The 17,320-nt window shown below is 41.1% G+C and overlaps 1 protein-coding gene across 6 annotated transcripts in view; it reads left to right on the top strand.

Moving 5' to 3' along the window:
- Positions 1-17,320, top strand: part of CDH11 (cadherin 11) — a 150,366-nt gene that overhangs the window by 93,258 nt on the left and 39,788 nt on the right. For 4 of the 6 annotated variants that reach the window (XM_077132620.1, XM_077132624.1, XM_077132622.1 and 1 more), the window contains 4 exons: positions 6,239-6,640; positions 11,209-11,503; positions 14,542-14,661; positions 16,560-16,727. In XM_077132620.1, the coding sequence (XP_076988735.1) occupies positions 6,410-6,640; positions 11,209-11,503; positions 14,542-14,661; positions 16,560-16,727 (814 nt within the window). In that variant the 5' untranslated portion in view covers positions 6,239-6,409. Of the gene's footprint in view, positions 1-3,130; positions 4,266-6,238; positions 6,641-11,208; positions 11,504-14,541; positions 14,662-16,559; positions 16,728-17,320 lie in introns of those variants that run through there. The other 2 variants (XM_077132623.1, XM_077132625.1) reach the window with 2 other exon arrangements.

The raw sequence follows: 17,320 nt of genomic DNA, 5'->3' as shown, positions 1-17,320 counted from the left end.
GACCTAATCAATAACAAAGGGAGGTTTACGTATAGGCTTTTGATACCACCAGTGATGTTCCATCATGTTAAGCATCTGTTCATCATCACCAAAATGCTCTCAACTTCCCTTGGGCATTTTAGCTCAAGTGAAAGAAAAATTGGAACTACATCTCTCCCTACACATTCATATAGTGTTTATTCATAGTCAGAGATGACAGTGCTGACAGTGTTATTTCCTGCATGTGTTGATATATTTTATTCATCTTAATGATTAACATTTAAAAATATTGCAGTCAGAAAAAAAACTGTCTTAAAGATTGAATAGAGTGCAAATAATACGTTCTTCATTACACACTTTGCATGTAATCATCTTATCATTTGGAGATGATTTAATTACGTAAAGAAGTAAATTAATAATCACTGAATGATTCCACAAGTCTGGGACTGGTACTTAAAGTTGAATTCCATGATACTTTGTGGCCATGGGAACCTAAGCATATAAAAGCTGATTGTACATGCTTATAAAAGAATGAAGCTCATATCTAATAAAGACTCTTTTCAATAACAAATGAAATTTGGAACTGAAATTGTCCACGGAGATGGATCATGCAGTTTCCTTATACTGAAGATCAGGAAAATGGGCTCCCAGAGTTTAGGGAGTTATATAAAATGGTCCAAAGCCAAGCATAGGTTTTGCAGTTACGTAAACTCAATTTCCAATTGTAGCTCTCCCAGTGACTCAGTGTTTACCCCTGGGTGAATTACTTAACCTCCCTGAGCCTCAGTTTCTTCCTGAATGAAGTGTGGATAAGAATTGTATATATTTGTGATGAAAATACAATAAAATGGTGTGCACGAAACCCTTAGAGCACTGTCCCACGCAAGAAAAGCCAAGTGACTGGTTAAGGATGCCCAATGACCATTACCTAGTTTACATAGCCTGTAAGTAATGGAATCAGGATTTGAACTCAGGTCTGTCTGGCACACAGATGCTGAAAGGGCTTCCCCTTCCAAAGCTGAACTCCTGTGGTTCTCTATTTCTCCAAAAACAGAGGCACAGTTACAGATTCCATTCCCCTTTACAGAACGTTGTCGTCATTGGCAACGTGCCCCGTTTGTTACACACTTTAACATTCAAATTTGATCCTGGTTTGTGGAGCAATGTATGCAACGACCCCTTTACTGACTCTGCTGCATAGTTTACAACTGAGAAGAAGTGATTACCCCAAACCTAAAGCTTGCTCCAAGGGTAGAAATCAGGGATGAAGAATTGTGATTCAATAGTTCTTGTAAAACTTCCTTTCCCCATTGTCTGTGATTTCCACAGACATGGCATAATTCCTGTGATTTGATTTGAAAACTAGAGACCAGCTCAGTGCTGAGTGATGAGATCTGAAAGGAGAATAAAATATGCTTGAATTAATTTGCATAATAGAAACTGATTGGCTACAAAGCCCTGTTTGTTGAAGGAGAGACAGGAGCCCCTGAGCTCACCAACAAGGGGACATTGCAGATGCAGATTGGAATTTGGAGTTCGGGTAATATTCTTAATGTAATGATAACCTGCCTTTACTGTAAATTAGCTACTTGGAAATGAAAAGAACAGGTCAGCCTGTCTGATCCCTCCAGCTCTGTGGGGAGGAGGAAGCTGAAAAACCAAATCCGCTTGCTTTTTGCTAAGCGCTTTCGTCTTTCTTTCTCTACCGATAACAATTTCCAGCAGGAGTCCAAATATACTTAAACACCCGTATATGTCATTTTCTTTTTGTGGAGACAAAAGCAGGCACAGCAAGAGAGTTTTATGCTCAAGGCACAGTAGCTTATGATGGGTTAGCTTCTCTCAAGATAGAGGGGAGAGCCTTCCACTTAGGGCTGGTGGTTTTGCAAATCCATTTTCCTGTCATGCTATTACTCCTGTGACTTTCAACAACATTTATTTTTCCTCCCAAGCAATACGCTCCCCTCATAAAATCAAGTCCTTCTATATGTTTCTGCGGAACCCCAATGCTTAGGCATGCTGGCATACTGCTAGAAAGTGCTTAATGGAAGGAGCATTCAAGAACTGCTTTGGGGACCATTATTAAAACCAATTAGAACGTGGATAGATTTCCTTAATTATGACCAATGTCAAGGTCTTCTTAGGAGGGTGGTCTCCTGGTGTTAATGTGCAGTTCCTGCAAAATCTCTACTATTGAGTATATCAATCAAGTCTCTAGATTCTAGATGCATTTCTCAAAGAATGAATCTTTCTTGATACATCTCTTTAATATATAAGTTTAGAAATTCTGACGCAAGAGTTTAAAACTAAAAAGCAACCTGTGTTGTTGAAGGATGCGGCTGTACTGTGCTGTGCTGTTGGTGGACTGAGGCAGTCACCTCCTTCTTACCCTCACTTCAGTCATGGCTATGAAATGCTTTCTTACAGTCTCTCTGGTTTGGTTAAGGTTTGGGTCCAAGTTTACCACTCCCAGTGCCGCCAAAACATAAATCACTGTCATCACAAAACTGTTGTGCAAATGGAGGTGCATGTCTGTATTTAATCTACAGCCTTAATTTAGAGAAGCGGTATCATATAGTATTGTTAGGTGGGTAATAACACCTGACAAACGTTGACTATTATTAATATCTTCATCATATTACTATTATTATTATACACTAAGCCTCAAGGTTGGTTTACATTCCACTTTCAGGTGGCTTCAGCACAGGGAGCATCTAGGTTTCTGTTTTTATCACAGTGTCTATATCATTTCTTTGTGAATTTCAAACAAGGGGCAAGGGTTGGCATTGTTCAGTGGTTAAGAACACAGACTCTGAAACAGATGATGTGCATTCAAATCCCAGCTTTCTTAGTTACTAGTGGACACATTACTTGATTTATCTGGGTTTCGATTTCTTCATCCTTTAAAATAACGTATTCATGGTATCTACTCATAAGGTTATGATACAAATTAATAGATGGGATACTGTTTGTAATGGTTTTAGAACAGTGACTAGTACTATTCGTTAAGCAAATTTTCATTGTGAAAGTGAATAAATTTAAAAAATCATGTCAATGTGTATATTATTGATAGCTGAGATTAATCATTAAATTAATTATAAATTAGATATGATTTTGTAAGCACTTAAAAATAATAGAGCCAATGAATTGCTTTAAAAGTAAATGGGTTTTGCTCTTCTCTCCAAGAGAATAAAGGAGATACTTTCACCATTTAAATAAAGAGTGAAGTTATTGTTTATTGGTCATGTGAAAGCTTTTAAATTCATTAGTAGTAAGCTAGAATTTTTTTTTATAAAGGGAAAAAAGTTGTCATCTAGTTTCCACACTTCTAGTGTCAGAAATAATTGTGCTTTACAGCAAAATGGCAGCCAGAAGAAAGAGGTGCAGAAGCATCAACTTTAATTAAACCCTTTCTTTCAAATACACTTCACAGCTTATATGTAAGAATAATTTATCACCATGTGAATGAACACTTAATACTTGGCATGGTGCAAAATGGGCAAGGATCTTGTCACACCATATGCTCTTTCATTTCTGTTCTTCTACTTGAGTTTCTGTGGAAGCAATATCAAGTTTGAAGTTGAAGTATGTCGTTCAAATCATTCATTCATGTAACACTTACTGATGGACTGTTCTGAGCTCAGCATTGGATATGTAACTGTCAATGGGAAATAATCCCAACATTAAGAGACGTCCAGCCAAGTGAGGAGAGAGTGCATGGACAGAAGAAATCCCCCCATCTCTCATTGGAACTCTGGCAATGAATGTAAAGCCTGAAGCTAGGTGTAGAAAATGTCACACAGCTGCTTCGTGTTACCAAAAGTAAGGCAGAGCCTCTGAGAGGTGAACTGATAAGGCCCCATGACAAATTAGGAGCAGATTCTCCACCAAATCTTGAGCTTCCTGAGACTTTCCCATCACTCTGCATTGTCTCCCTTTGGGAAAGACACTGTGCTTTTCCCACACCATCAAGTTAGCCCACGGGAGCCAGCATTTGATTTATTATTAAAATGCCTGAGTTCTGAGGGCAAAGCTATTAAAGGATGACAGTGACATTTTAATCTTTCTCTCTCTTCCACACAGAATTTTACGTGTCCTGAAGTATCTGTCTTCAGCAAATGTTATAGGTTTAAACTCCCTGTTCCTTGAAAAGAGACTAACATGAAGACAAAGTGGTATTGAGGACAGATACTGCTTTGCCAGATTACAAAGGAAACAGGCTGGGGTTTGTGAAGCCACAGTCCATCAGAAGGGAAGGGATTCCATACCAACAAACTAGAATTCTGGTAATTTCCTTATCCCCTGTGACTCTTATTCCTCAATTCCTCTCTAGGAGAAGGCACCCTACTGCCCTCTTCTGGGCATCTCCACCTGTAATGCCAGAGCACCTCCTTCTACCAAGTGAGGCATGCAGGCTTGGATTTGTGGCACTTTGGGGAAAGAGGTAGAGATGCAACACAGGCCCTGTCCCCCCACCTTGTATTCAGGGCTTTATACGAAATAATTTGTATCATCGCCATTGTTCAGATGAGACCATGGAGACTCAGAGTAACTGCTTGTCATGGCCAAGGCCACCACGAGTGTAAGATATAGACATGGTATTCAGAGCCAGGTATGTCTCAGCTTCAAGTCTGAGCACCTTCCACTAGACCAAGATCCCTCCCTACCAACCCCACCACTCAGTGCATCCAAACCAAAGAGCAGAGAATTCTACCATAGCTCTGATTCCTACAATGTTTGATCAGCTCACACCTTTCATTCAACTGGTGCTGCAACAAAGTATCATTGTGAATGTCAGAGTCTCACCCACTATACACAACAGTCTTCTGAGATTCCTCTCAGGTTGTTGGTTGGGGTTGTCTGGTTCTGGGAGATGTGCCTCTGATTGGAGTCTGGTGACTCTAAGGGGAGAGGGTGAGTCTCCAAAGGAGAGTGTGAGGTACTAAGAGAAGGGAACCAGTGAGTGAAATTCCTTAGGGAGAACTCAGTTTCCACTGGCAAAAAGACTAAGTCCAGTGAAGACGCCCAGGAACCTGAGACAGGAATTGAGGACTGGAGAGAAGAACTAGAGTGCTGGAGAAAGGACAGGATGAACATGGGTCAGAAAACTGGAGAGGTTCTGGAACACTGCTGGTGGCTTGTCTTCACCACTGATGAGTAGTTGAGTCATGGCCAGGTGCCGGGAAAAGGAACTCTGGATCAGTTCATAGGGCAGATTGTTTTATTTGATTTTGCTTCTCCTGAGTGGAGAGAGCTTACAGAGTAACTTCGGTAAGACTGCCAGGCGAAGTTAGGATCTCTGGCTTCTTGGACGGAGCTCTGACCCGACAAGAGCCAATCTTGCTTGTTGAAATGACACTAGAGTTTTAAGCGATTCACCAATGGCAGCGTGATACATCACTTCACTGACAGTTGGTTTGGTAGCCATCAGTGTGGTCTCTTGGGTCATGCGCTGACCTCCTTGTCTAGCAGGATGTCTTACCTGCCTGTCTTCTTCATTACCCCTCCAGTCATGGTCGGACCTCTTGGAACATGCTTTGCTGTTGACTTTGGGACATGCTGTCTCATCTCAGTCACTGTCCCTCCCCTCCCCTTCTTATCACATGTAACCCTCACTTCAGGCTTCAGCCCAGCCGTCCCCTCCTCAAGGATGTCTCCTTTCAATTGCTCCGCTCCCTGCCATCCCCAGGATGTGCCATATGTGCCTCTCCTGGGCCCCCAAGTATCCTAAGCTTTTCTATTATAAAACATATGAAAGCATAATTAGTATCCATAATAATAATCATTATTGACAATAATAGGAATGCCTATTGTGTACCAGGCTTTGTGCTAAGCGAATTCCATGCATTACTGGCTAATCCCTGTGACAACCTTGCAGTGAGCGCCGCCCCCGTTTCATAACTGAGCAAGCTGAACCCAAAGAAGTTAGTTAACTTACCCAAGGCCAATAGCTAGTAACTACTAAAGCTGATGCTCAGACCCAGGTCGCTGGATTCCATAGCACACAGTGTTTTACCCTCAGATTAATCAGACCTTGAGGGTTTTGTGTGTGTATGTGGGTGTGCGTTTGTGTGTGTGTTTATCTCACCAACACACTGTAATCTGTGAGGGAGCAAGGGCGTTTCTTTCTTCATGCTCGTCCTGGGCCCCCAGAACAAGGCACTCACGTGTCCGGAGTCGGGTCAGTGTTGAGTGAATGGAATTGAAGTGAAAAGGGTTCGGAACCTGCGCCGAATGTGACCTCTCTTTTTGCTTCCAGAAGCCGACTGGAGAAGGGGGCAGCCCTGATGTGATGTGCTCAGCACACGGAGACATTCCATCCCGAGAGAGGTGTGCGTGACGCGTCCGGGAGGCCGCCGCTCGGAAGGCCAGCACCCGTCGGCAGAAAGGGTGGCAGCCGCATTTCCCTGTGCCCACCGCGTAACCGGAAATGAGGGACAACTACTGTCTACAAGCCGCCTTGGTGTGCCTGGGCGTGCTGTGCTGTCACAGCCAGGCCTTTGCCACGGAGCGGCGGAGCCACCTGCGGCCGTCGTTCCACGGGCACCATGAGAAGGGCAAGGAGGGGCAGGTCCTCCAGCGCTCCAAGAGAGGCTGGGTCTGGAACCAGTTCTTTGTGATCGAGGAGTACACTGGGCCAGACCCCGTGCTCGTGGGCAGGGTAAGGCTGCTTTTAGTCCATCTTTATATTCCTGACATAGTATATTCACATTTGTTTTCATTCAATAATTATATATATTTCTCCATCATTTTAATTTTTTTATTTATTAATTAAAAAAAGAACAACAAACAAAAACATTAACATATTCCATTCTACATATATAATCAGTAATTCTTAATATCATCACATAGTTGCATATTCATCATTTCTTAGAACATTTGCATCGATTTAAAAAAAAGAAATAAAAAGACCACAGAAAAAGAAATAAAACGATAACAGAGAAAAAAAAAGATTATACATACCATACCCCTTACCCCTTGCTTTCATTGACCACTAGCATTTCAAACTAAATTTATTTTAACATTTGTTCCCCCTATTATTTATTTTTATTCCATATGTTCTACTCATCTGTTGATATGGTAGATAAAAGGAGCATCAGACACAAGGTTTTCACCTTGATTGAACAATGATATAGCCTTCACAATGTGACTCTGTGATTGTGAAAATCTCCATCATTTTAATACAGCGAACAAATCTTCTAGTAGTCTGGCAATCCACAGAATACATTGTTCATGCACCCCTCTAGTCTTTTTTTTTTCAGTGCTTAGACTTATCCATGTTGAGAACTTTCGGTTTTCTACTTAAATGGAAATGACCATCATTTATTTAACCATTCTCCAACTGAGGGTGTTTCCCTGACTACACCTCGCTCCCACTTGGACGCCCCTTCTCAGTGTTCTCATAGCCCTCTGCACCCTTTTGTCACAGCTTTCCTCTCTGTGTTATGCATAGCTATTTATTCATCTGTGTCCCTGCTAGACACCAAGCCATTTGCATGAGGGACAGGGACAGCGTTGTATCCCCAGGTCCTGATACTAACACTGGCTGGTGTGGGGAAAGCCTCCATAAATAACTGATAAGAAGAAGGAATGTTTGTCCTGGGGATGGGTGTGTTTGAGGGGTGTGTTAGGGATGGTAGAACCCAGCTGGAGACAGCTTCAGCGTCCTAGCACTACTCAGGCTCTGCTTACCCTGTTATTTCCTGTGAAAAAATCTGCAAGCATAAGAGAGCCCAAAACATGTCTAAAAAAACCTGCCTGTCCATCATTGTTTGTGGTAAAGCATGCAGCTATCTTTAATTGAGATGTTAGTGACATTAGCTCCAAGGATATAGGTACTCATGCATGTAAGCACCGAGAGCCGTCTCTATGCAGCTGCAGATGCAATGCCAGGCAAGTGGAATCCAGGTCAGAAGAGTTTAGAGTCTAGTGGAAAAGGAAACCTAGCGATGAAACAAACAACAACAAAAAGCTATAATGAAAATAGAATAATGATTATGAATTTACATGGTAAGATTTTGAAGCTATGAAGAAGACATTCATGGAGAACGTGATATAAACTTATGACCTGAAAGATGAGTAGAAGTTATCCAGTGAAGGGGAATTGGGGCAAGAGTGCATTTGAGAGGGGCTGTTTTCTAAGCCTCATGGATTTCGACAAAGTTATCTTCGTCTCTCCTTCACATTTGAGCTCCTTATAAATGTAGTTGATGTACTTGGAGGAGGCTCATATTAGAGAGTTCATGTTCAGAGTTGGGAAGGGATCTTTTTGAAAAGATGTACCAAAGGAATTTTCATTTATTTATATCTGAAAGGGGAAGCTGTCGAAGTGGACTTGGGACATGAGAACACAGGGAAATAATAAGCATGTGGAATTCCCTAACTAAAGGTGGGCTCTATGCCCAGAGAATTAGAAGAGGCTTCAGCCATGGCAGGGTCTGTGTAGCTTGAACAATGTGGAAAGGTGGGCAGATACTACAAAATAGAAGCTTCTGCTTTGGGACCCTTCTCAGCGGGAAGCATTGGGTGTTCGGATGGGAGGTTGCAGAAGACAAAAGGTGGGGAAGACCATTTCAGTATCTCTGTGGAGCATGCCATGTTAATGCCTGCGAAAAGGGGGCATAGGGAAAAAGTGGGGTAAAAGGAAATGGTAGTATCATTCATAATGAGTTACCTTCAAGCCTAGACTTAACCATGAGAGTGAATCTCCAAGTTATGTCGGAAAGGGGTAAAAGGAAATAAAGTAGTGGAATCCTGTGGCTCTTCTCTTTGAGATCGTGTTGAGATATGGTTCCTCATAAATAGGAATAAATAGCAAACTCAATGACTTGTTCCCTAAACACCCTTGATTTGACAATCTTCAAGTTTGTTTTGACGACCCCTGAACAAGTGAAAGTGGGCAAGAAATGGACTTTCAGATTTTTTTTTTTAGGAAACAGTCTGTATTGTTCTGTGTTATGCAGAAAAGAGAAGCCTTCATTCTTTGATTTGGTTATGCCTCAGCAGCTGGTTCCCCTGAGGGCATTGACAGGTTTACCAAACTGCCTTTTGTGTGGAACCTAGTGGTAGTATCATTGTTAGTTATACAAATCATCTTTGTTGGGGAGAAAAGGAAAAGGAATTTATATCCAAATTTCAGATCTGAAAACAAAGTTAGAAAAGATAATGAGCAGTGTGTGTGTGTATTGTTTCTGCTTTTAATTTTCAGTCATTTGGTTGATCATGAAAAAATACCTAATTCCCGAGAAACTTGCCAAATTCATAAATAATACATGAAGGCCACTAGAAACTTTGGTTGTCTGGGCGCTCCCATTAAAGTAAGCATGTTATTTATTTTTTTGTTCCCTATTCATTAAGATGAGCCCCTAGCTTTTGCTAGGTCTGAGGCAAAGAAGAAAAACAAGCAACCCCAAGCCACTGAGGGAGCAGAGATCCTCTCCTTGTTGTGGGAACTTGTGTGTTTTAGTTTTAGGTAAACTCTATTGAATTGAGGACAATATTTTCACCTTCTGAAGGCCATCAGATGACTTCAGATTGTATGTATCCACTGTCTTATTCATAGGAAATGTGCTAGCCATAACCTCATGACCACACACACTAATAACAGAAGTGAGTGGGTGTTTTCTTTTCTTTTCCTGGGAAATACTGTAGACTAAAAAACAAAAATTATCTGTAAGATGTGTACTTACAGGTACCCCCTGAGCTGAAATATTTGGTGTTTCCCAGGAACACTGAAAATGAATGAGATATCTTTTGGGAAACTGGGACAGTACAAAAATTAAAAATGTGTTCAATCTTGCTTTGACTCTAAGCAAGTTGCTTAAGCTCTCTAGGCCTTGACTTCCCTGTAAAAATAATGTTGTTATCTAATATAATGATATTATTATTTATTTAATATTATAACAATAATCAGTCTCACAATTGTATTTATGATAATGATGAATTCCACTTGAACAAATCTTTTTAGTTTAAATAGATTTTCTTATATAGTAGACAGACCCAAAGGTTTTATCTCCATTTGCCTATGGTTGATGCCTAGGAGAATGGTGAAAAGCAATGCTTATCTTTTCCCACAGAGGGTAAAGGAAGATAGAGGAGGTCAGATTAAGATGACAGCTGCAGAAATTGAGGTTGGACAACAAGGGAAGGAGAGGCGTTCACTGCTACAGGAAAATCGAATGAGGGCTTTTGGGGAGTTCATATTATGAATCTCAGGCAGAAAGGCACAGGATTAGTGCTGAAGAAACCTGGATGATTTTCTTGGCTTTAACGGGTATCATCCAGGCAAATACCACCTTGACTCTGAGATTTGTCAAAGAATGGGGAAGAACTCAGGGATATTTCAGGTTCTTCCCATGGTGTAAGGACAGCTCATGTTGCCCACCCCGTCCTTTATGATTAGAATGGGGGCTCCTTCCAGGCAGGACACATTCCCAGCTTCCCACGCCCTCTCAGTCACACAGCAGGTCTTCTGGAAAGATCTGACCAGTTGAATTGTTTGTGGTAGCAAAAGCCTGGAAACAGTCTGAGTGTCCTTTGGAAAAGGACTGCTAAGATAAATGACAGTCACATCCATAGAGCAGGCGAGGTAGCTCTATATGTCATGAGGTGGGAGGTGTACCTGCATGCATTGCTATAAAACAAAGGAAAGGTGAAGAACGATGTCGCACTATGGCAATTTATTGTGTAAAAATAGGGCATGTATATGTCTGAAAAGAGATACATAGAATATCTCTTAGAGGATTCACAGGAACCTGGTAAAAGCAGTTGCTTCTGAGTAGGGAAAATAAAGGACTGGGATTCAGAATTGAGAGGAAGGCTTACTTATTGCATAAATATTGGTTTATATTTTTGACAACATGCAAAAGTTTCTTTCCAAATAACGACTAATGTATAAGTTATGTGTGTGTGTGTGTGTGTGTGTGTGTGTGCATTTGTGTGTGCGTGTAAGTATGAATGGGGTTGGGGTGGGGGAAGCACATGAATTCCAGAATTAAAAAAAAAAATGTTTGAACCCAGGCTTCACTGCTCCTCAGCTGTGACCTTGACCACAGCAACGGTCTTTGCTAAAACTCCATTTTTTTCATTTGTAAATGACCAGCTCTCCCTCTCACAGTGTGTGTGTGTGTGTCTGTGTTTGCCAATTTTGTAGCAAGGAGCACGCCAGTGAGTCTATCTCCCCATTCTAACCCTCTAGGAATTACAAATCTCAATTTCTCTTTTTTCTAGCTTCATTCCGATATTGACTCTGGTGATGGGAACATTAAGTACATTCTCTCAGGTGAAGGAGCTGGAACCATTTTTGTGATTGATGACAAATCAGGGAACATTCACGCCACCAAGACGTTAGACCGGGAGGAGAGAGCCCAGTACACACTGATGGCTCAGGCGGTGGACAGGGACACCAACCGGCCTCTGGAGCCGCCCTCGGAGTTCATCGTCAAGGTCCAGGACATTAATGACAACCCTCCCGAGTTCCTGCACGAGACCTATCACGCCAATGTGCCGGAGAGGTCCAATGTGGGTGCGTACAGCAGCCGCGCCTGCACCGCCGCCCCCCTGCCCCGCCGGCCCCCTGCCCTGCCTGCCCCGCTGCCCCCTACCGGCCCTGCCTGCCCACCTTCCCTGCTGGCTCCCCTGCCCCCCCTGCTCCTCCTGCCCCCGCTGCCCCCTCCTGCCCCCCTTGCTCCGCCTGCCCCGCCTGCCCCCTCCTGCCCCCCATAACCCCGTCTGTCCCACCTGCCCGGCCTCGGCTCCGCATCGCTGCAAGAAGTAGCCCTGAGCCGCTATCTTCCATGACACACGAATAAATTTCAGTTGAGGAGCTGAAGTTCCCGATATTTACAGTTGGACTTGAGGTTTTAAAATCTAAACTTAGAAAATATGAGGAAGTGTGAAGGAGTGGGGAAGAAGATGTTTGGATCTGGATAATCCCAGCTCTAACGTTTTATTAACTCTGTTATTTTGAATGGGCTTCTCTATTCTCTTACTTATGTCTTCATCCGTAAAATGGGAATAGCAACTTATTGTCTTGCAGTATTAGAGATAGTAGTATATGTCCAGTCACTGCTGCATGTTGATGCTCAGTAATTAAAAGCATCGGTAATATTGTTGTGTGGAGGCATTGCGCTAATTAATTATTTGCATTTAGTATTACATTAAATCTTTTTAGTGATTAATCTTTGCAATGAGGTAGTTCCTATTGCTCTATTTTGCAAGTGAGAATTCCAAGCTAAGGAAAGGTCAATTAATTTATATAAGATCTTCAAGTTATCGAGTGGATGCATGATACTACCACACTTAACTATGAAACTATGCTGCCATCTGTTATTAGAACAAATCAGAAGCCAGTATGTCTTTTCATCATACACAAAGATATGTTGCACTGCCAAAGGATCACTCTCTATAGGATTTCTTCAACTAGCCACCTTCGAGTGGCAGTCACATTTGTTTGGCTTTATAGAATGCATGAGGTCATTTGTGAAACATGCCGCATATAATTAGAAAGGCTTGTCTTTCAGACAGTGAGCGAGATTGTTCCAGCAGGAAGTGAATCCAGTATGAGTTGGAGATTTAGAGCCCAAATGAGTTTAATGATCATCAGGACCAAACTACCCATTTCATATGTGAGAAAACTGCACCAATTATGAGAGTCTTGCCTGCTCAAAAAAGTTAGGTGCAGAAGTGACTGTAGACCCTCGAGTTCCTGCTACGTTTCGTATAGAGCCTCTTGTACCAGCATGTATTCTTCTCCTCCTTCTCCCTCTCTGAAATAAAGCCCTTCTCATAATTGGTGACTGCCAGGCTGTACCATTTTTCATTTTCTTCACTTCCATTTTCCCTGCCTAGCCCCTCAGTTCCTTGGTATTCACCTACGGATTCTAATGGGAAATATTAGACATCAAAATATCCATAAGTAGGTGACTTACAAGTATCAGGACCTGTGCCAGAGGGAAAAGACCAGCATCAAACAGGATACTCCAGGAGAATTTTCATTGCTACAACTTGTGGGAGCTCCTTGTTGATTAGGAATAATGCCACAACCTTTTAATACAGCGAATGGGCGTGAACCCTTCATTGGCAGACAGTACTGGTTTGAGTTCTGCTGTGCCTCTGAGTGCAGCTGTGACCTGGACAGTGCCTCACACCTCTCTGAGTTTTCACTTTATTATCTATAAAATGAGGGTGAACAAACTATGATGAGACTTAAATAAAATAGATGTAAAATGCAAACAACATAGGGGACTTGGCAGAGTGCTAGCAACAAATTAAGCATAACAAACTAATAATTAAAAAATTTCCTTAGTTGCACCGTGATGGTAGAGAATAGAGCTCCTTCTTCCTTATAAAACTCCAGTGTCTGGAAGAGCACCTGGCATGAAGGAGGAGCTCAGGAACGGTTGTTTGCATGAAATAATGAATTACTAATTAGTAATTTAAAAATCAGATTTATATCTATGTCACATGAAAGTTGCTGACAACCCTGCCAGCTGAAGACTAGGAAGAGGTTGTATAAAAGAATCCCTGACCTTCCACATAGAACCTCATCCCTCTGGTGAAAATGTCATAGAAAGAGCGTGAGTCTGTCATGGAAAGAGTTAGATCAGGGCTAGACTCCCAACTCTGAAAATAACCAGCTGTGTGAAAAAGATGGCAAAATACCAAACCCCTGACGTTTATAGCTCACAAGTACAATGAATGTAAAAAAAGACCCGGCAGAGGGATACTGAAAGAACACATGTAAGGTGCTTAACGCAGCGCCAGGACCAAAGGAATTTGAGAACTGCTGGTTTTCTCCCTCCTGTTTCCCCTGCTCCCGACACTGAAGCCTAGCATGTCAGGCTCTACATACTTACGCAGTATTTCTAGGAGAAACAGGGATCCCATTTTCCTTGAATTTCCTGGTTTCTTTTCATTCTGACCCACAAATGCTTGCCTTAACTCTCACTGATTGTTGATTGGTTGCTTCTATTAAATGGCTACCTGACTCGTTAGAGGTGGGGAGAGGCAGTTTTCATGCCATGAAGGAACAACATTCTGCACCATATTTATAGCCATAAATTAATCAAACTGTAGTATTAGCAGCAATTTCATTACCTGCAAAGCAACAACCAAATGATGTATTTATTGCTCTGCTACAGATGGAAGATCATACTCTGTCCTTTCCTGAAAAGCAATTCATCATTAATTATCATTTATTATACTCTTTGGGGAGATTTTTATTTAATTATTTTATATACTTAATATTTCAATTGCATGGGTCTGAGAACATTTTTGCCATCCTGTTCGTATTATTATTTTAACTACACAGACATAGCAGGTTGTGCTGTGAATATAGAAAGTTCACTTTTAAACAATGTGAATTTAAGAAAATCAAGCAAGCAAAGAAGGAAGGAAGGACAAAACGAAGGTGGCTGTGCGTCTGAATTCTAGGAAAAGAAGAGCATATTGGATAACTGTGGGGCTCTTCTCCGTTTTTAATTTCAAAGTGAAACTTGGTAAACAAGAATGCAATTTGAAAAGCCGAGGGGGTGTTGCTAATTAGCATCTCTCTTTCTTAAGGAACGTCGGTGATCCAGGTGACAGCTTCAGATGCAGACGACCCCACGTATGGAAACAGTGCCAAGTTAGTGTACAGCATCCTCGAAGGACAGCCCTACTTCTCAGTGGAGGCACAGACAGGTACTGTGGAATGTCGTTGTGATTTGTGACACTGTGAATCAGCAGTCTAGACCTGTTCACCCCGTTTGACCCACTGTTTTCTCAAATATGGAAAGGGCACTGTAAGCCCCGCCTTACAGGGCCATTGCCAGCAGAGGTATGATGCGCGTCCCTGGCATATGCTTGGCATTCAGTGAACCGTATTTATTATTGCTCCCGTCAGGGTTTCGCAAAGTCACAATAGCAAATATAATGTTGACATTAAAATTTTATACCAGAAAAGACTTGAACTGTGGATCAAGAGACCATAGAACCTGAGGGCTGATATAAATTCCTATGGATTATTTAAGTGGAAGCTCTCAACTCTTGCTCTTAAAAATTCACAGTTCTGACAGCGTGTTGCATAAGGTTGAGGGCTGGAGAGGTGGCTGGTGCTGTTCCCAAATGTCTAAGAGGCAGTACATTCCCCAAATCTACTGCACTTTGAGATTCCTAATGGATTTTAGCATCTGGAAAAAAGCTCTGGAAATGTCCTACAGAAAACCAATAGCAAAGCAAAAATATGAACAAATGAAACAACCCAAACCAGAATGGCTTAATTTCAGGTATCCTAAATTGCAGCATAGAATCCTTTTATAGGAAAAAATACATACTGACATTGTAAGAGATAGTCTACAATATGCTCAAGGTATCCCATCATTTTTTCCCACAATATGCCCCAGATTTTTACAAATAATTTGCATTCATTGTTATAATTAAAAATCATATTACAAATTATCTGCATTTATTGTTACAATTAAATATCATGTGTGTATATGTATATATTGCCAATCAGGTATTGTGCTCATTTGCTTGACTTGATATAATTTTGATTTACATATATATATAACATACATATTCATTTACTTGTAGCTGCTTTGATTCAGAATTCAGTTTATGGGGTTACTTGCTCAGTTTATGGGGTTACTTGCATCAAAGGCATTTGCTATTTAGTCTTTGCAGGCTAAGCAAGGGTAAATGCATGATTTCATTTAGACTTTTGAGATGTTAAAACCTGGAAGAGGCTTGTAATTGCAACCTTCTGTTTCTCTGGGTCCTATGGTTAGGAACCACTGGGTTGAGTCTACCAAATTATTTAACAGGAAAATGAGCCCAATTAGTTCAAGGGGAGACTCATACAAACAACTAGGGATAAGTGGGATGAGAGCATAAGGCTTTCTAGTATAAATGTTGCCATATCTACAGAGAGAAAAAGCTTGTGCATGTTTCCCAGAGATTTAAGTGACCATGGCTTTCATGCAAACTACATGCCAGTATCCAGCGATCATATGGATTGATTTATTATCGTGTCAGTGAGAGATAATAGAAAACAAGAAATGTTTTCATAAACAATATGTATACTTTTAACCCATTTGGCTCATTCTTGTAAAAAATTAATATTAAAATCTTAAGGTGTTGCATTAAATATATGCCTCATTCTTTCCCTTAAAAGGAACTACATAAATATTCATAAGGATTGCATATAGATACTATTGATTTTTGAGGCCAAATGCATGGATTTTTAGTCAACGACGTTTATGTGATGGGCATCAAGTATTTCAGTCTTTAAGTTCTTTAGGTGTTATATATAGTTGAAGCGAATGAGGCCGTTACTTATATTTGAAATAAAACGTATAAAAACAACTGAAATTTTAATGATTTAATTATCAAGATTTGCTTTAAAAGAAATAGGACACCTCAGGTACAGTTAGAATTTTCTGTTGAAATGACCTTACTGGGAGAGCAAGGACTTTTTTTTTTTTATCATCTTTGTTTCCCAGTACCTAGAACTTCTTATTGTTATAAATGATTTTATAAATAAATCACTTGTCCAAAAAAAGGCTCGTGGTTTCTGTGATATTTCTTGCTCACCTGTGCAGGGATCATCAGAACGGCGCTTCCCAACATGGACAGGGAAGCCAAGGAGGAGTACCACGTCGTCATCCAGGCCAAGGACATGGGAGGACACATGGGTGGACTCTCAGGGACAACCAAAGTGACGATCACACTGACTGATGTCAATGACAACCCACCAAAGTTTCCGCAGAGTAAGTAGGTGGGCTTGGCTTTTGCTTTTCAAGGGTGCCACAACCAATGCTCTGTCTTCTCTGACTCACTTCTGCTTTACATGGTTGCTGAGAAAAAAGTTAGAAAAATAAGAGTCTTTTTATATCATTCTTGCAGAAAAGCAAAGAACACACAAAAATAAATGTAGTATAGTAGAGGTAGTGGGAGAAGGACAAGAAGTAAAATATTCAATGACCTTTAAAATAGATCTATTTTACTAGGTAATAGCAATATGATACCAGTAATTCAAATTAACTTTTCTCTGCCTCAATTTTCTCATTTCTCACCAAGATATAGTAACAGTATCTGAATCGACTATCTATTGCTGCATGACAAATGGCCCAAACCTTAGTGACTTAAACCAATAATAATCACTAATTTTTTGTGATGACTTGCAATTTTGTCAGGGCTTGGAGAAGACTGCTTGTTTCTGTAACCCAAAGCATCAATGATAGGTTGAGGGTAGGGATGGGGAAGGTGAGCCACTCACTTGGAGGTGGAAGATCCACTTTCAAGACAACTCAACCACATGGCTGGCAGGGTTGGTTCTCTTTGGTCCCTCTCTATCTGGGCC

This window comes from Tamandua tetradactyla, chromosome 16, assembly GCF_023851605.1.
Source record: "Tamandua tetradactyla isolate mTamTet1 chromosome 16, mTamTet1.pri, whole genome shotgun sequence".
NCBI classification, from domain to species: domain Eukaryota; kingdom Metazoa; phylum Chordata; class Mammalia; order Pilosa; family Myrmecophagidae; genus Tamandua; species Tamandua tetradactyla.
Note: the sequence above shows the minus strand (reverse complement) of the source record. Positions and strands in the feature narration are given on the sequence as shown.